We start from the raw sequence: 16048 nt of genomic DNA, 5'->3' as shown, positions 1-16048 counted from the left end.
AAGAGCTTTGTGGTGGTTTATGTATATAAATTGTGCTCTTCATAGCCATTTCCAGGTCCATGCGAAAGTAGGATATTCCTCCTTCTTGCCCTCCAAAGAATACTGCTGAAGCTGCTGTTTTGAGTTCCACATAATTAGCTGGACTTCTGCTTTAGAAAAAATTTAAAGGCCTGCAGCTTTTCAAATCATTTATCACGAAGCTTTTTTTGTATTTCAATTATGTATTTTATTCCAGTGAATCAGAGTCCTGTTCTTATTCAAATGAACTCCAGATAACTTATAAACACCTTTAGAATGGAAAGCAAAATGAACAAAAATGCTTCTCTTGTTTGTCAGTTCTCTTACTGACTCAGGAAACACCACCAAAATATATATTACTCAGATAGGAACCTTATTGAAATCAAGAGGACTCCCAGATAATAAAGGGCTGCAGAAGATGGCCTACAGGGCTCAAAACTGAGAAATATTCTGCTGAGATGCTTTTTTATTTTGTGTCCTATCCAAAGGAAGCATAAAATGAAAGGCAATCCAAGAAAAATAGGCCGGTCCATATAGGAAAGCGAACATTTCCTCCTCTTGTTGCTTAGGAAGAGCTATTTAAGATTCAGATGAATTGTTTTAAATAAATACATTGAGCAAATGGATAGTGTGGATTGGCATATCACTGTCTTCTAAAGTCTGTCTGCATTCTGTCACTACAGAAATGAATTGTTTCATATTCTAGGATGTCTTGTGGACAAAGAGCAGAGAGGAAGGTGATTCTAGACGCAAGAACTTTAATACAAGGGAAATATTCATTAATTAATTGTTCCCAGAATTGTGAATAATTTATCAGGTAAACAAGGACTCCCTATTACAAAGAAATTCGTATTTTTTTGTGGTTATCAGAAACCTTTTTGGAGGAAGGGACTTTTAGACTGCAGCAAGTGATTCCCCGGGATATCTAATGGATAAAACCGTTCTCTGTCAACCTTCCTTTAATCTTGTGTACTCTTTGGCCAACTGGTCAAATTTGGTTGAGGTCTCTGAGGTAGGTCTTTGCAGTATGAGCCAACCACCATATTAGACTTTGGAGAATTTACAAAGGAATGAAAGTCTTAAAGTTCAAATATATCTGAAAGTCATCTTCATTAGCACTGCTGCTCACAGAATTACTTATTCTAGTACATGCCTAGTGGATGACAGATGCATTTCTCTTGCACTTTCACTATGAGCATCTTGCAAGGCTGGACTGAGACAATTCCAGAGATCAAAGAGCTCACACAGTCAGTTCTCCAGCAGTGAAAGTCTGCGTAATAAAATTTACGGCTTGTTAAATTACAGATTTGTTAGTTCTTGTGCTGAACAGTGTATGGTTCTCTATATCCACTCGCTCCACATGTGAATTTTCCAGAAATGAGAGTGTTCATAGCACCTTTTTTGTGCCCACACTGTTCTCCACCATGTCACAGTCTACAAGAAAAGAATAATCCTCTTTTGTGCTAAACTGTTTGGCTTATAACTTCTCAGGCTAAATTTCTTGGGTGTGAAGCAAGACAAGTGATCTCTTTCCAATTTAGGAAAACAGTCATGCTTTAGAAGTCAGCTTGCCATCAACTACATCTGGAATTTAAAATTTTGGACAATGCAATGACAGCATTATTCTCAACAATTCTCCTCATTCCTCTTGTAATAGTAAATGTAGCTTAAACAAGAACTGAGCTAGAGTCTCTCATTGGAAATGATTATAAAAGTCTCTATACTAACTTAAAACTGTAGTACGTTCTCTCAGTGTGTTGTGTTCAAAAGAAACTGATAAATGATGCCAAAAAATGAGTAATTAAAAAGGTGCTCAGCTAGGACTTCACTCAACTAGAGCTCTTAAAATGTTATTGTAATTACTAACTCCAAAGACTAATTTTGCTCTACAGGGTATAGATTGTTTCTAAACTAACACTGCTGTACTCCTGAGAGTATTGTACTGAAGAGTTTACTGGATTCTGAAAAACAAAAACCTGTATGTATTTGCCATATAAAAATAGTAGAAATTGCTTTAAAAATGCAGAAAAGTTTCTTCAGATATATGAATTGGATGGGTTTTTTTCTTTTTAAGTATTCAGCTATTCTGTAATTAGGTTATTTTGGAGCGATATTCCCACTAATATGAGAGAATTGTTTAGACTTTCTTAAAGCATTTCATAATCATTTATGCTTACTAGAGACATGCCTGGAAATTCCTGATGGCAAGTTTTAACAAAGTGTCCAAGCCTACGTTATCTTGCTTTGCTGGTCACTGTCTTCAATTTTGAAAAGGATAAAAATTTACAGCTCGTTTTCATGTGTTTTTCCAATCAGTAGCAACATTTGAACCTCTGGCCAATGCACTTTTTTTTTTATTTCCAAAAAAGAACTTCAACCTTGTTCCACAAGCCTTGACAAAAGTCATCTTTGAACTTTGGATGAAGTTTTCCTTACACTACCTTTCAGTCAGTCAGTTTCCTCAGAGCAGTTGTTACATGAGCCAGTAGGATCAGCAGATTTCATGCCCTCCCCAATAAAAGGGAATTCTTACCATTCTTTCCACAAAAAATAGCTTAAGTCCATTCTTAAACTGTATCCGAAATATATTATTAGTCACTGTACTTCTTATATTGTGGAAGAAATTCATGCTTCCTTTCTAGATATCTAAGGGATGATAAAATACCATTTAATTGCTGTAGTAGATCAAAGGCAATGAACCTTCGTTTTTCAGTTGGTTGGGTTTGGTTTTTTTGGTTTTATTTCACACAGCTACCATGTTTTTTCATTTAACCTGTCAGACTTGTTCTTTTTGAGCTCTCTCATTTATCTAGCACACCAGCTTTTATAGTATGTCCTCTTGTTTTTAATAATCTCCTTTATTTTGTTTTTTACTGTTAAGATTGTCTAATCTTTTTAGAGCCTTTTTGAATGACGACAATATGCAGTTGCTCCAAGCCTTGAAATGTCTTGTCTTTAAATGTTTCAAGTCTTCTGCAGACCTTTAATCTTTTAGCTGCCCCTTTTAGTTTTTAACATAGCTTTTCCATTTTAAGTAGCTCTTAAATTTAACGTCCTCCGTATTAAATGAGTTCCCTTTGCTCTTGAAGGGCTAGTGAATGTAGATACATTACAAAGTATCTTTTGTATGGTAACATTTTTAACCTGATCATTCATACTGGTCAGGATCAAGGTAGGTACTGTCTTCTGACTAGCTTCTTCATATCTAAAAAATTTAGCCTTGGAATTTTCATCCATTATGGTATTTACTAAACTGTGTGGAATAATTGAAATCTCCCTGTGTCTTGTGGGATTTCTACTTTCACAGCCTTCTGATATCCCCCAGCATGTTACTTTCTCCATTTTAATCAAGTATTCTGAGATACAGTCCCTATACTGCTTTTACATTGAGGCCTGAAATTTTAATCCATACCAGTTCTGTTGTTCATTTACACAGTTAATTTTCTATATGATTGATGCTGAAGTTTTCTTTAACATAGTGACATCCTTCCATCTGCACAACTTTTTCCATTTTCTGTATACTTTTTGCCTCCGTATCGTAGCATCTCATAAGGCTCCTTGGCTTAATTCCCACCCCAGAAACTTTTCATCTCATTCTTCTTGTCTGCTAAAGGATCCCTTTCGGACACCTTTCCCAACCTTCTCCATAATGTCCAGTTCTCATATCTTTTTCCTTTCAGTCGAAACCTTCACACATAGTTACTGCTAGGCAAAATATCTTATTTAAATTATGAAGAAAAGAAAATTATTTATCATTCTTTGCATTCACTATATGATTTTTACTAGGTACCTGCTCATATAGCTTTTCTCCACACAAATAAAAAATCACTTTCCTTTCTCCTCATGCTGTAACTTTTCCTCGAGAAAGGAGCTGAGAAGCTTAAGCATTGGTAAGCCAGTTCCTGAGAGATGTAGCTGCTCACCATCAGCCTCAACAAATTAAAGCGGTGTAAGTTTTAGTCAAATCAGATTCTGGAAGCACAAGCTCAGAAGTGAGACATTGCTGCTGTTACTTGCTAGAAGTATAAAAAATTGGTTTTTTCTCACACTTTACAGAAGCACTGTTTAACTTGTATCCTGAGCTATGGAGTTGGAACTAGCCTTCAATTTCATACTTGATCGGTCCTGTCTCTACCCCTGCTTTTCACGTCCAGAAAATTATTGGTCTAGAAAGAAGAGAAAGGGGAGTTAATGAGGTAGCAGCCATGTGGGAGTGCTGGACTTCTGGAAACTTGATGGATAGAAGAGCCTTAAAAAATGAGATCGACTAAACATTTATTTCCTATTAGTTTTGCCCTTAATAACATTGTTTTCTCCTCGTGTGCAGTTTCTTCTTTGAATGACGAGTTTAAGGATCATGAAAGGTGACAGGCTGACAATGCTGAAAAGCAGGTTTTCATGTTTGCCTAGGCCAGATGTAATTAGCAGTTCTATCCACCTATTCAGGATGGGTCATCTATGTACACCCTCAAATGCAAAAGAATATCTTTATTGCCAAGCTTGTTCAGTTCTGGTTTTGATAGCATGAAGACTGCCCGCCAGGGTGCCCACCCTGCCATCCCTGACAGGGATGAATGTCATACATTTGTATTCTGGGATCTAAGTTTTGAAGCAGATTAACTATGAACTCTATAGCAAGGAAGTCAGGAGCAGATATCTTGTTACTGATTTTAAGTTGGATCTCAGAGACAGAAAAATGAGTCTTATCTGGAAAGAACTGCAAAAATGTCTGCTACAGAGTTTGCAATTAATCTGTAGAGGTAGAAGCTCCTTGCATATGAACCAACGGCTTTATCCTCAACCCTGTAAAATCCCTGATTTGCAAATGTTTCTTAAAGTAATGTTTTTGTGTTCAAATAGCCATTATAGTTTCCTGTGAAGAACCTGAGTTATGAGAATTGCTTCCTTCAGAACTAGTACCCAAAACATGAGAGTATATAAACATTAATTGGACATCTTGCGAAGTAATATGTTGTTGTGCAATATAAATTCGAGATAATGTAACCTGTTTTTCCATCTTCCTCTTCCCAACCTTTTTCCCCTCTCTCAAAAAATTTTGCAAGAAAACCTATTTATGTTTCTTACCTTGGCGTTGAGAATGGAGAAACAGCTGAGCTTATTGCAGTAGATAGTACTACCTGGAATGGTTTTGCAGTACATTATAAAATGTTCTGTGTGATTTTGACTGCATACATTTAAACAGCATAATGCTGTCAGAAAATGTTCTGTCAATGTACTTCGGATTTAATACTTGTCTGAATTACAGAGCTTTTCTAAAAGGTAGTAGTACTGCTTAACTTGCAGCTCTTTGAGAATTAACCATGTGGCGAATCAGGAACTGGCTGTTGAAGAGCTATGAAAATACATGTTTAATTTGCTGTAATTTTTTCCTATATCTGATATTATTTAGAATAGAATAGACTATTTCAGTTGGAAGGGACCTACAATTATCATCTAGTCCAACTGCCTGACCAGTTCAGGACTAACCAAAAGTTAAAGCATGATGTTAAGGTCATTGTCCAAATGCCTCTTAAACACTGACAGGCTTGGGGCATGGACCACCTCTCTAGGAAGCCTGTTGCAGTGTTTGACCACCCTCTTGGTAAAGAAATGCTTCCTAATGTCCAGTCTAAACCTCCCCTGGCACAGCTTTGAACCATTCCCACATGTCCTATCACTGGACAGCAGTGTGCCCTGGCAGCCAAGAGGGCAAACCACATCCTGGGGTGCATCAAACACAGCATAACCAGCCAGTCAAAGGAGGTGATTATCCCGCTGTATTCAGCATTAGTGCGGCTTCACCTTGAATACTCTGTGCAGTTCTGGGCCCCACAATTTAAGAAGGACGTGAAGGTCCTTGAATGCATCCAGAGGGTAACAAAGCTGGTGAAAGGGCTGGAAGGAATGTCCTGTGAGGAGTGGCTGAGGACTTTGGGCTTGTCTGGTTTGGAGAAAAGGAGGCTGAGGTGTGATCTCCCTGCTCTCTACAACTTCCTGAGGAGGGGAAGCGGAGAAAGGAGGTGCTGAGCTTTTCTCCCTGGTTGAATCTGTATGGATGAGAGGTATTTGATTGTAACAACTAAAGAGTTACAATGCAAGATTATTGAACTGGTAAAGTTCTATACACAAGGCATTATTGAAGTACGTTTCTATCTCTAAATATTGCATTATCAACTAGAGAAGACTGATATTCTGAGAAGTAGAAAGAGCTGTAATTTTGAAGTGTTCACGTTTAGTCATTAGAAATGTTTCTTGTAAAATGTGGTTTCCTTGAAATACATTTCCTAGTACTTACCATTTGACCTAATTGTAATACTATAAAGTGAATGCAGTTTTTTCACAAGTTAAAGCAAAATATGCAAACCTCTGAATAGCTATCACTTTCTTCTCTAAATGAAGATGCTCTGTTAAAGAGCACTTCACATATGGTTAAGTGGTCTTTATATAGTCAACACGTTTGTTTATCCATATTTATTAAAACTTTGAACCTAAAGTTTTCCTGTATTCTACATACAGGATATTATTTACCCCAATGCAATACTATTATGATAGCTGAAAGTCAGGTAAAACCAACAAGAGTAGTGTGTGTTTGAGCATCCAGGCAAAATTACTTCTTTTGTACAGAAATATGTATGTATATATGTAATCATCAATTTTTTTCTCTCCAGCTAGGTGTATGGTTTTCCTTGGGCTGTGCGTACATTGCTTTAGAAGGCTACGAAGGTGCTGCCAAAGCGTTTCAGCGCTGTGTGACATTGGAACCAGATGTACGTACTTTTCAACAAGCGATTCAGGTGGCTTATCTAAAAGCAACAAGGATGTTTTCATTATAAACAAGCAAAGCAATAATGAAAAACTTGTTTAAACCTTAGCCTTTGAATAAATTAAACTTGTGCATGGAGGATATATTTTTGTCATGAGGCATCATAAAAATACTTGCCCAGTACTTAACTTCGTCCAAGTATGTGTGTATGAATGTTAAAATATGTTTGAGCAGAAATTCCTTTATGCTTGCATACGTTGCTAAAACAGGGAAAAGGGAATGAGTAGACTGTGGGGAGTACTAAAAAGAGAGATTAAAAAATTAAATTAAAATACGTAGTCTTCTAGGTAATCAAATTCTCCTGGGAAGAAAAGTCAAATAAGTGGTTGTATGTCAGGTAAATTTGTATATAGTCCATGAGCACAGGGAGAATGGAGCTTGTTAGACAATTTTTCAGGATGCGCGGGGCAAGCATGTGTACAATATTGCCGTTTGAGTGTGACTGTGCATTGAGATAGCAGAGGCATCAGCTGGATTACCTCTCTTAAATGCTCTGGCAATACTTTTTTCAAAAGGCCTGACTGCCAGCACGTTGCTCGCTTAGAGTTATTGCCACCTGCTTGAGAGAAACTATTATTTGTTCTTTTCTCTTGGGAAAAAGAATGAGAGAGCAATGAAAGGTGACAGAGTATTCTTTTTTCTTTATTAAAATGAAATAACTTACATAGAAAAAAAAAGTGTACATACAGACAACTCTATATTTTTTTTACTTTATATATTGATATTTTTTGCTTCAGATCTACTTCCAAGTAGATACTAAAATTGTGTTCACTTATCTTTCTGGGGCCTGTACTTGATTATACTCATATGAACAAGCCAACTGACTTCTCAGGGGGTTAAGTGGTATTTCTTTTGTGAGTAAAGGATTCTGGGCTGGCTCTTAGTTATGGAGGTGAAACCTATGTTTATACAATGATCTGCAGCAATGTAATGACTATTTTCATTAATTAAGCCTCAAAAAGATTTCCCAATATGATTTCAATGCTCCTTAAGCCTGAGGATAGCCTTCAGTACCAGAGTACATTTCATTGCAGTACCCAGGTTCACAGAATCACAGAATGTTAGGGATTGGAAGGGACCTCGAAAGATCATCTAGTCCAATCCCCCTGCCGGAGCAGGATTGCCTAGACCATATCACACAGGAACGCGTCCAGGTTCTGTTCTTCAAATTTATACTAGTTGTCACTTTGCTGAATTCAGTGGTGCGGCTTCAAATTTACAATGGGCAGGAATCATCTCTGTACGTGGCTCTGCTGGTTTTAGCAGAGGAGAGATTTTCTGAGCACTCCGTAATCCTTTTCAGCTAAAACAGTTGATAAACACTGTTGGAACTAACCGTGTTAGTTTTGCCTGAGATGCATTAGGGGACATTCGGATGATTTTTTCCACTAACAGAGCAGCGCAGGTAAGTAGTTTCCAGCTAGTGAGAAGTGATGAGCTGCTGGGAGCACTGACCTCTCCAGCCATCCCAGCTGGATCCAGAAGAGGATGCCTGTTTACAGTTTAAACTGAAGGCAAGAGCTGACTTAGTGCATTCCAACCAGAAGGCAGTTAATTGATATTTATATATCCGATTGTTGCTGTAGTCAGTAATATTTACTTATGTATTTCTATTTTAATATATTATTTTCTATTTCAATGTAGTATTTTGACTGCCTTGTAGAAAATATGTGTTAAATATATGTAATTAGCAAAATCGATGATATTTCACAGTAGTTTCATTTACATATTTTTATCAAGTAAGCATAATATAAGTGAATAATTTTTTTGGTACTTCTCCTTTTATCATTACAGAATGCTGAGGCCTGGAACAATTTATCAGCTGCTTATATCAGATTAAAACAGAAGTAAGTACTTCAAAAGGATTAGAAGATACTGCTTCCAAAAAAAATAATTGGGATTTTCTTTTTTTGACATTGAATTTTTTGTTCTTATAATGTGGTTACCTCGTATTTTGTAATTCTTATCCTTTCAGTTCTCTCTCCCAGGTGAGATCATTGATAATGTATTTCATTTTACAGGAAATAGAGTTTCGTAAGCTTTATAGAAGTAGCAACTTTTCAACCTACACTTTTTTCTTGTTAGAAGTATTTATGATGTAGTAAGTACACCCAGTGCAAAACATTCATATTAAAGTTGGAAACTAACTTGACTATGAAGTTAAAAAGATATGTCCATGTCAAGCAAACTGTATATTCAGACCTATGTCAATTCATACTACATTAATCTTAGTAGATGTAAGGGAAAAACAGGCAGTTTATTTTTTATATTATGAATATAGGTGGAGATCTGCACATATACGAGCTCACTTGTTCTTTTCCCTCCAAATTGACCATTAGTACAAGAAGCTTTGACCTAAATGGACTGCCCTTCTTATTTTGTATTTCAACTCAATGTAATAAAAGTTTCTTGTAGACACAGAATACCTGAAAGAACTTAATATTTAAGAAGAGCTTTCACATTATACCTTGTCCCCAAAGACCTGAAACAAAAGAATAAGATATATTTTTAAAAACCTTACTCAAAATTTGACATCAGTTTACGTGGTTATGCTGTCAGGAGGCAAACTAAAAAAGAGAAAAAAATAGTAGATTTACATAAAAGGGTAAACTGATAAACATACAAAGGAAATGTGGGAAGTAATATCATAAATGAATTCAAGAGACGGTTTGATATGCTAATGGGAGCAGGAGGGAGGAAAAAATGAAGGTTAATATAACTACTCAAGACTAAAAAGTAATAGAAATCACGAGCTTGTTTTAACTTTTCAGTAGTTCCTTTCATCTTCAGCTGTGCCTTGAGAATGCCCAATTTATTGTCTTAGACTGCATATGATAGATTGCTCCTTCTTTTGCATATAGTTCAAAAGGATATGTCAGATGCTCAGTATACTGGCTTATGCTTGTTTCATAAAAGTATCTTTAATAAAAATAATTTTTCTGTCTGTTCATCTACTACAAGGCTGAGAAACACTGAGTGATTAGTTTCACTTTATTGGTGTACCTTTATTATTGTTAATCTACTTTTGTGATTTAACATGCTAAATACATCCAAAACTTGTGACCTATTTGATATTGCATCAAAAGCAGTAAAGGGGGGCATGTTTCTGAGCTTTTTTCCACAGGAATCACATGGAAGAGGAATAAGTGTACAGGAAATCTTAAATCAGTATTACATGCTGATAGCTGAGTGTGGCATGTATTTGCTGTGGAATAGCAACTTCCTGATTATTTGTGTAGTCACTTATAGATCAAGACAGTCTGTAAGTTAGTCTAACCCACTCTCAAAACAGAGGATATCTGTAGTAGTGCACTTCAGTATAATTTATTTTGGGGGGCCGAGCAATGGTGTAAGTGTAAATTCTTATTTTTCAAGCCTGCTAGCAAAAAAAAAAAAAAGAAAAAAAGGGGGGGGGGGGGGGGGGGGAGATTGAAAAAAAAGGAAAACAAAATAAGATATTTAAGTTAATTGTTTTATTTTGCTCCCTCATCAAAATCAAGCTTTACTCCAACCGGGCTCTTAAATCAGTCCCACTCAATGATTGTGCATTTGGGTAAAGCATAGCAGAGTCTCATGCAACAGATAATATAAAATGTGTAAGTCTTTTTGAAAAGTGTATGCAAACAACTTGATGACATCCAAATGAAAGGAGTTTTTGTTGATTTGGGGTTTGTTTGCTTTTTAAGAGTCCACAAGTTTTGCGTATTCTGAATTTCCTCCAGAGAAATTAATTGTGATGAAAACAGACTCTACTCTTCGGTTTACCAGAAAAACTTCTCTGGGTGCCAGGAGGCCTTTGAAATTTAGATCTTCTATTTCTCAGAACAAACTGGGGTTGACCCTCTGTCCTTTGGGTGAAAGATTCCTGGTTTCCAAGAGAGGATGATGTACTGGTACTGCCTACCGTTTCCTGTTTGGATATGAATTGGTTTAACTGTTGCCCTGGTTAAGGATACTCCATCATTATATGATTTATTAATAAGGTGGGGACTTTATTAGCATAGCAAGAGTGATGATTTGAGGAATACAATTTCCATCCCATCCCTCTGGCATCTTGTCTATATTTCCCAGATCCATCTGATTGGCATCTGCCCTCCTGATAACTTATTAACTTTTTTGAGAAGATGGGGGAGATCATACAGGCTAATCCTGCAGATGTTGAAGAGCAGTTTCAGAAACAGTTTCTCAAGGTGATTGGGATACATCAATCAGCCAGAGCATCTTCCAGCCTGTGAGAGAGCTGTGGTAGATCCCAGCTTCCATTGTAGCAAAATCCACAGAGGAAGGAGCAGGTCTCTGTTCTTTTCTAATATTATCTATCAAAGTCCAGATCTGAAATCCCTTAGTAAGACTGTTAGCAGTGGAGGAGACCCAACTGTTAGTACATTTACTCAGCAGCATCACATATATAAGTATATTAGAAGACAGAGAAAAGGAGAGTGAACATGGGAAGATCCTGCCTGTGGACTATTCTGCCGTAGCTATGCCAAATGACCTGTTTTCCTTCAGTAATTTTGCTCTATCAGTAGCTCTCTTTGCATATATTTGGTAACTCTTTTAATACTATGGGCTTAGATTGGAAGTTATTTACTTTTTCACTTGACCCAGCCATTCCAAACTTTTAATGGCCTAATCCACTAGTTAGATATTCCTTTTTCCTGGCTGGGATATTTACACTCTCCTGGACCCTCTTTTTGAAACTCAACCAATGATTTCTTTGAGCTGTCTTTCTTTAGAGACAGCACTTTTAGCAACTTACTCAAGCAACAGAGCAAGTGAACTGCAAATTTTGATAACAAGTCATCTTTATATGATCTTTATTAAGAAGAGATTTATTGTCCTACGTCCCCAAAGAAGATTTTTACCAGCCTGGGAAAACTCTGATTCATGTTTTCATTTAAAGGAATTTATTCTTTTGTGTTTTTTCTACATATCATGACTGTCCCGCTGAGAGTAAATGTCAGTCTCTTAAAATCCTAAGAACCATATCGTTCAGGGCTCAGTGTTGGGGCCAGTTCTCTTTAATATCTTTATCAATGATCTGGATGAGGGGATTGAGTGCACCCTCAGTAAGTTTGCAGATGACACAAAGTTGGGTGGGAATGTTGATCTTCTGGAGGGTAGGAAGGCTCTGCAGAGGGATCTCAACAGGTTGGATCGATGGGCTGAGGCCAACTGTATGAGGTTCAACAAGGCCAAGTGTTGGGTCCTGCACTTGGGGCACAACAACCCCATACACTGCCACAGACTTGGGGAAGAGTGGCCGGAAAGCTACCTGGCAGAAAAGGACCTGGGGGTGTTAGTCAATGGCCAGCTGAATATGAGCCAGCAGTGTGCCCATGTGGCCAAGAAGGCCAACAGCATCCTGGCTTGTATCAGAAATAGTGTGGCCAGCAGGACTAGGGAAGCGATCGTCCCCCTGTACTCGGCACTGGTGAGGCCGCTCGTAAAATACTCTGTTCAGTTTTGGGCCCCTCACTACAAGGAAGACATTGAGGTGCTGGAGCGAGTCCAAAGAAGGGCAACGAAGCTGGTGAAGGGTCTAGAGCACAAGTCTGATGAGGAGTGGCTGAGGGAACTGGGGTTGTTTAGCCTGGAGAAAAGGAGGCTGAGGAGAGACCTTATTGCTGTATACAACTACTGATCGGAGGTTGTACCAAGGAGGGTGATAGTCTCTTCTCCCAGGTAACAAGCGATAGAACGAGAGGAAACGGCCTCAAGTTGCGCCAGGGGAGGTTTAGATTGGGTATCGGGGAAAAATTTCTTCACCAAAACAGTTGTCAAGCATTGGAACAGGCTGCCCAGGGAAGTGGTGGAGTCACCATCCCTGGAGGTATTTAAAAGATGTGTAGATGTAGTGCTTAGGGATATTGTTTAATGGTTGACTTGGTAGTGTTAGGTTAATGGTTGGACTCGATGATCTTAGAGGTCCTTTCCAACCAAGACGATTTTGTGATTCTGATTCTCTAGCAAAGCTTTTTTTAAAGTTTCAAATTTATTGAAACCTTTGGCAGTACATTTAAAGCTTTAAACAGTAGGCACCCAGACCTTACCAACATATGCTTCAGATTGCATTAAGACTTCTTACTCCGTCTGCCTCCTCTCTGGCAGCACTGGTTGCACGTTGTGCAGGAGTTCATACCTCTATAAATGGTAGGTCAGCTGCTTTCAGCCCATATTCTGGATTTGGCCAAACTGTCTATGTTCGTTACCAGAGAATGCCATTATGTCTCTCCTTGAGTGAGATGTAATGGTAGAGAGTTGCCTGCAGTGGATCCATATGAAAAAATAAAGATGCTTCCTGACTTGACAGTGACTTTATAGGAATTATTCTGTCCACCTTTATTCCACAACACTTTCTTCTGTCACTATGAGGTGGTTCACTGGGCAGCACCTTTGGTGAAGGACCCTCATAGTGTTGGGGCCACTCTGACACCTGTGCTGAGTAGCATAGCATTAGGGAACAGAGTGTAAGTAAAGCTTCCAGCTGATTTAAGAAAAAAATGGTAGAAAATGCTGGGCTTGTGTGCAATGGGTATGCATGTTTACCATGTGCAAATGTTTAAAATAAATCACAAAAAGCTGTTAAGTAACCTTACCTTGTGTGATGAAATGAGTCAATATAATTCTGCATCTGCCATGTACGCAGTGATTTTTGATTTTTTTAATGCATGTTATAACTGCAGCATGAGTAAGGTTGTTTTCTCATGGTTCCAGTTAAAAATTCAGAAAAGAAAATATTGACATAGATGCCACAATAATAATGAATTTTTGTCAAAATGTAATTATGAGAGCTAACATAGAAAATACCTAGTTCAGGCTCTACAGAATGTACTGTGGAGTGAACTGACAGAAAGTAATTGGCAAGAGAGACTACGGAATTATCAGTATTGTAAATTATGAGCAAGAATTTTTACATTGCACTGTTTTCTAAACCTGATTTTTTAAATAAGCAGTTTTTAGTTGATACAATGCCAACTGATTTTAATATAGAAATCTTCTATATTAAATCTTTAATATAGAATCTTCTTTTTTATTCTTCTTTTTTGTTATTGATTAGAATCAAAGCATTTCGAACCCTCCAAGAAGCTCTCAAGTGCAACTATGAGCACTGGCAAATATGGGAGAACTATCTTCTCACCAGTACAGATATTGGAGAGTTTTCAGAAGCAATTAAAGCTTATCACCGGCTCATGGACTTAAGAGAAAAGTACAAGGATACACAGGTGGGGAGTTTTCATGTTAAATCATCCTGTATGTCCATTAATTTTTCTTGTGAGACAGAGATTTATGCTGATAATGGTATCAGTAATGATAGTACATATACCAGTGAAATTATGTAGACAAGCCATTTAATTTTTTGAGATCTGGACTGTAAGACTAAGTATTTAAAATAAAAATGGGCAAAAAGGAAAAACTTTGCATCCACATTGCCTCAGACTTTGTGGACGGACAAATACAAGCCTTGCAGTTTTAAGATCTATTCTTAAATAAAACACAATGTATAACCTCATCTTTCTGTATTGTTCCTGCATGTCTTAGTATCAGAAATAATATAAATTATTTTGTTTAAAGCAAGGTAAGCTTTTCCCATGTGTTTGAAAATTCAACAAATGGGCCTTTGAAAGTGAATTATGTTTCATAGATTGAATGCATTACAGTCAGAGCACTGATTCTTAATAATCGGAACAGAGGAAAATAAAGGCAGTATTTTGCTCGTCTTTCACTGTAGTTCAGTTAACTTCTGAGTTTGTGAATGTACACTCTGGACAAAATCCAGAGAGCCTACTTTAACAGCTTCAGCTGGGATGTTACCTTGCCTAAAACCAAGTCCTGATCCAAGCAGAGTTCTGTACCCTCAGTGAAAATAGCAAGGTGAATCTGAAAGGCAAGTCAAAGAATCCCTTAAGCAGAGTAGTGAAACACCTCCAAAAAGCCTTTGCAAAAATTAATGGATCTGGTTGAAAAGTTTATGAGCTCTTAGGGAGTTTGTGTGTAGTACCAGGGTAAGAGGACCCAGCTGCTGCTGGTCATTGACCCCAGGAGCATGTTTCATTTCTTATTCCATAAAATGACTAAAAGTAGCTTTCCTGGATCTTAGGAGTTGAGTCCAGTGATGAGGAGAGAGAACAGATAGAATTAATATGGTTGTGGGAACATCTTATTTGTTCATGGGGGGGCCGGGATGTTAAAAACTTTTTTCAGATTACTTTTTAATAACAAATTTTATGTGAGTACAATATTTACTATTATAAAGCCAACTATGATGCACAGGATAACATTCTGCGTGAATAAAATCTTTTGGGCTTGATATGGCTGAACATTAAAAGGTTTCAAACTCTCTTTGCACTGAAAAGTGTCTATGAAAAATAGTCTTATATATGGTAAAAATTAGTGTGTTTGGCAGCCACAGTATAGTGGTACTAGTGGGGCCTGAGTGTTTATTCATGGAACACCTTGTAGATGGTTGACTTTTTAAAAGAAATTTCTTTCTCAATTGTTAATTTAAATAACATTGTTAGGGGTGGTCTACTGTATTATTTTAGTGAGATTGGCAGCTGACCAGGAACAGAACTGTCTACATCTATTTGTCCATTTTAGATATTTTGAGATGATATAGACTCCTATTACTGTGTTCTGTCAAATTTTATGCAGGATATTTTATTAAAATATTTGGGGGTATTGCTTGCACTAAATTTCTATTTTTGTTGTATAACTTTTTTTCATCTTGTTCTCATACAACTTTTATAATTTTTACAGAAGTATATATATGCTATGTATCCTAATTTTTTTTTTTGCATCCTAATTTTAACTTTGGCTTCTGATATGTAAAGTGCTTTATGGGTTTCATCATAACTTCTGATACAGTTTCTTCAATTAGAAGGATTTTACTAGTTGGCCAAGAAAAACCTCAGAGCCTTATTAAAGAATTTCAGAAAGGCTTTCATCAATAATCTTACAAGGAAAGGAAGAGTAGTCCTATAGCAAAACAATAAAAAGCACATAAAACTAAAAGCTTCTGCTGAGATTGTTTACAAATCTCACCATTAATTTCTGAGCCTCTCCCATTTGCCAACTGGCCTGTTTTAAATAGAGATGCTCTGTAACCCTCTAGTGCAATTGTATTTTAACAAAGTAAAATCATGGAACAGGAGTAAGTGGAAGTATACACTTCTGTTTCCATGCAACATAGTATGATCTTGTCTC

At 37.2% G+C, this 16048-nt stretch overlaps 1 protein-coding gene across 2 annotated transcripts in view; it reads left to right on the top strand.

The window, feature by feature from the left end:
- The window catches only part of TTC27 (tetratricopeptide repeat domain 27), a 140397-nt gene that overhangs the window by 112040 nt on the left and 12309 nt on the right, over positions 1-16048 (top strand). For both annotated transcript variants that reach the window (XM_068403671.1, XM_068403664.1), the window contains exons 14-16: positions 6687-6785; positions 8636-8688; positions 13902-14067. In XM_068403671.1, coding sequence (XP_068259772.1) covers positions 6687-6785; positions 8636-8688; positions 13902-14067 — 318 coding nt within the window. The remainder of the gene's footprint in view (positions 1-6686; positions 6786-8635; positions 8689-13901; positions 14068-16048) is intronic.

This window comes from Nyctibius grandis, chromosome 1, assembly GCF_013368605.1.
Source record: "Nyctibius grandis isolate bNycGra1 chromosome 1, bNycGra1.pri, whole genome shotgun sequence".
Classification (NCBI taxonomy): Eukaryota; Metazoa; Chordata; class Aves; order Nyctibiiformes; family Nyctibiidae; genus Nyctibius; species Nyctibius grandis.
This window is presented reverse-complemented; position numbering and strand designations above follow the sequence as displayed.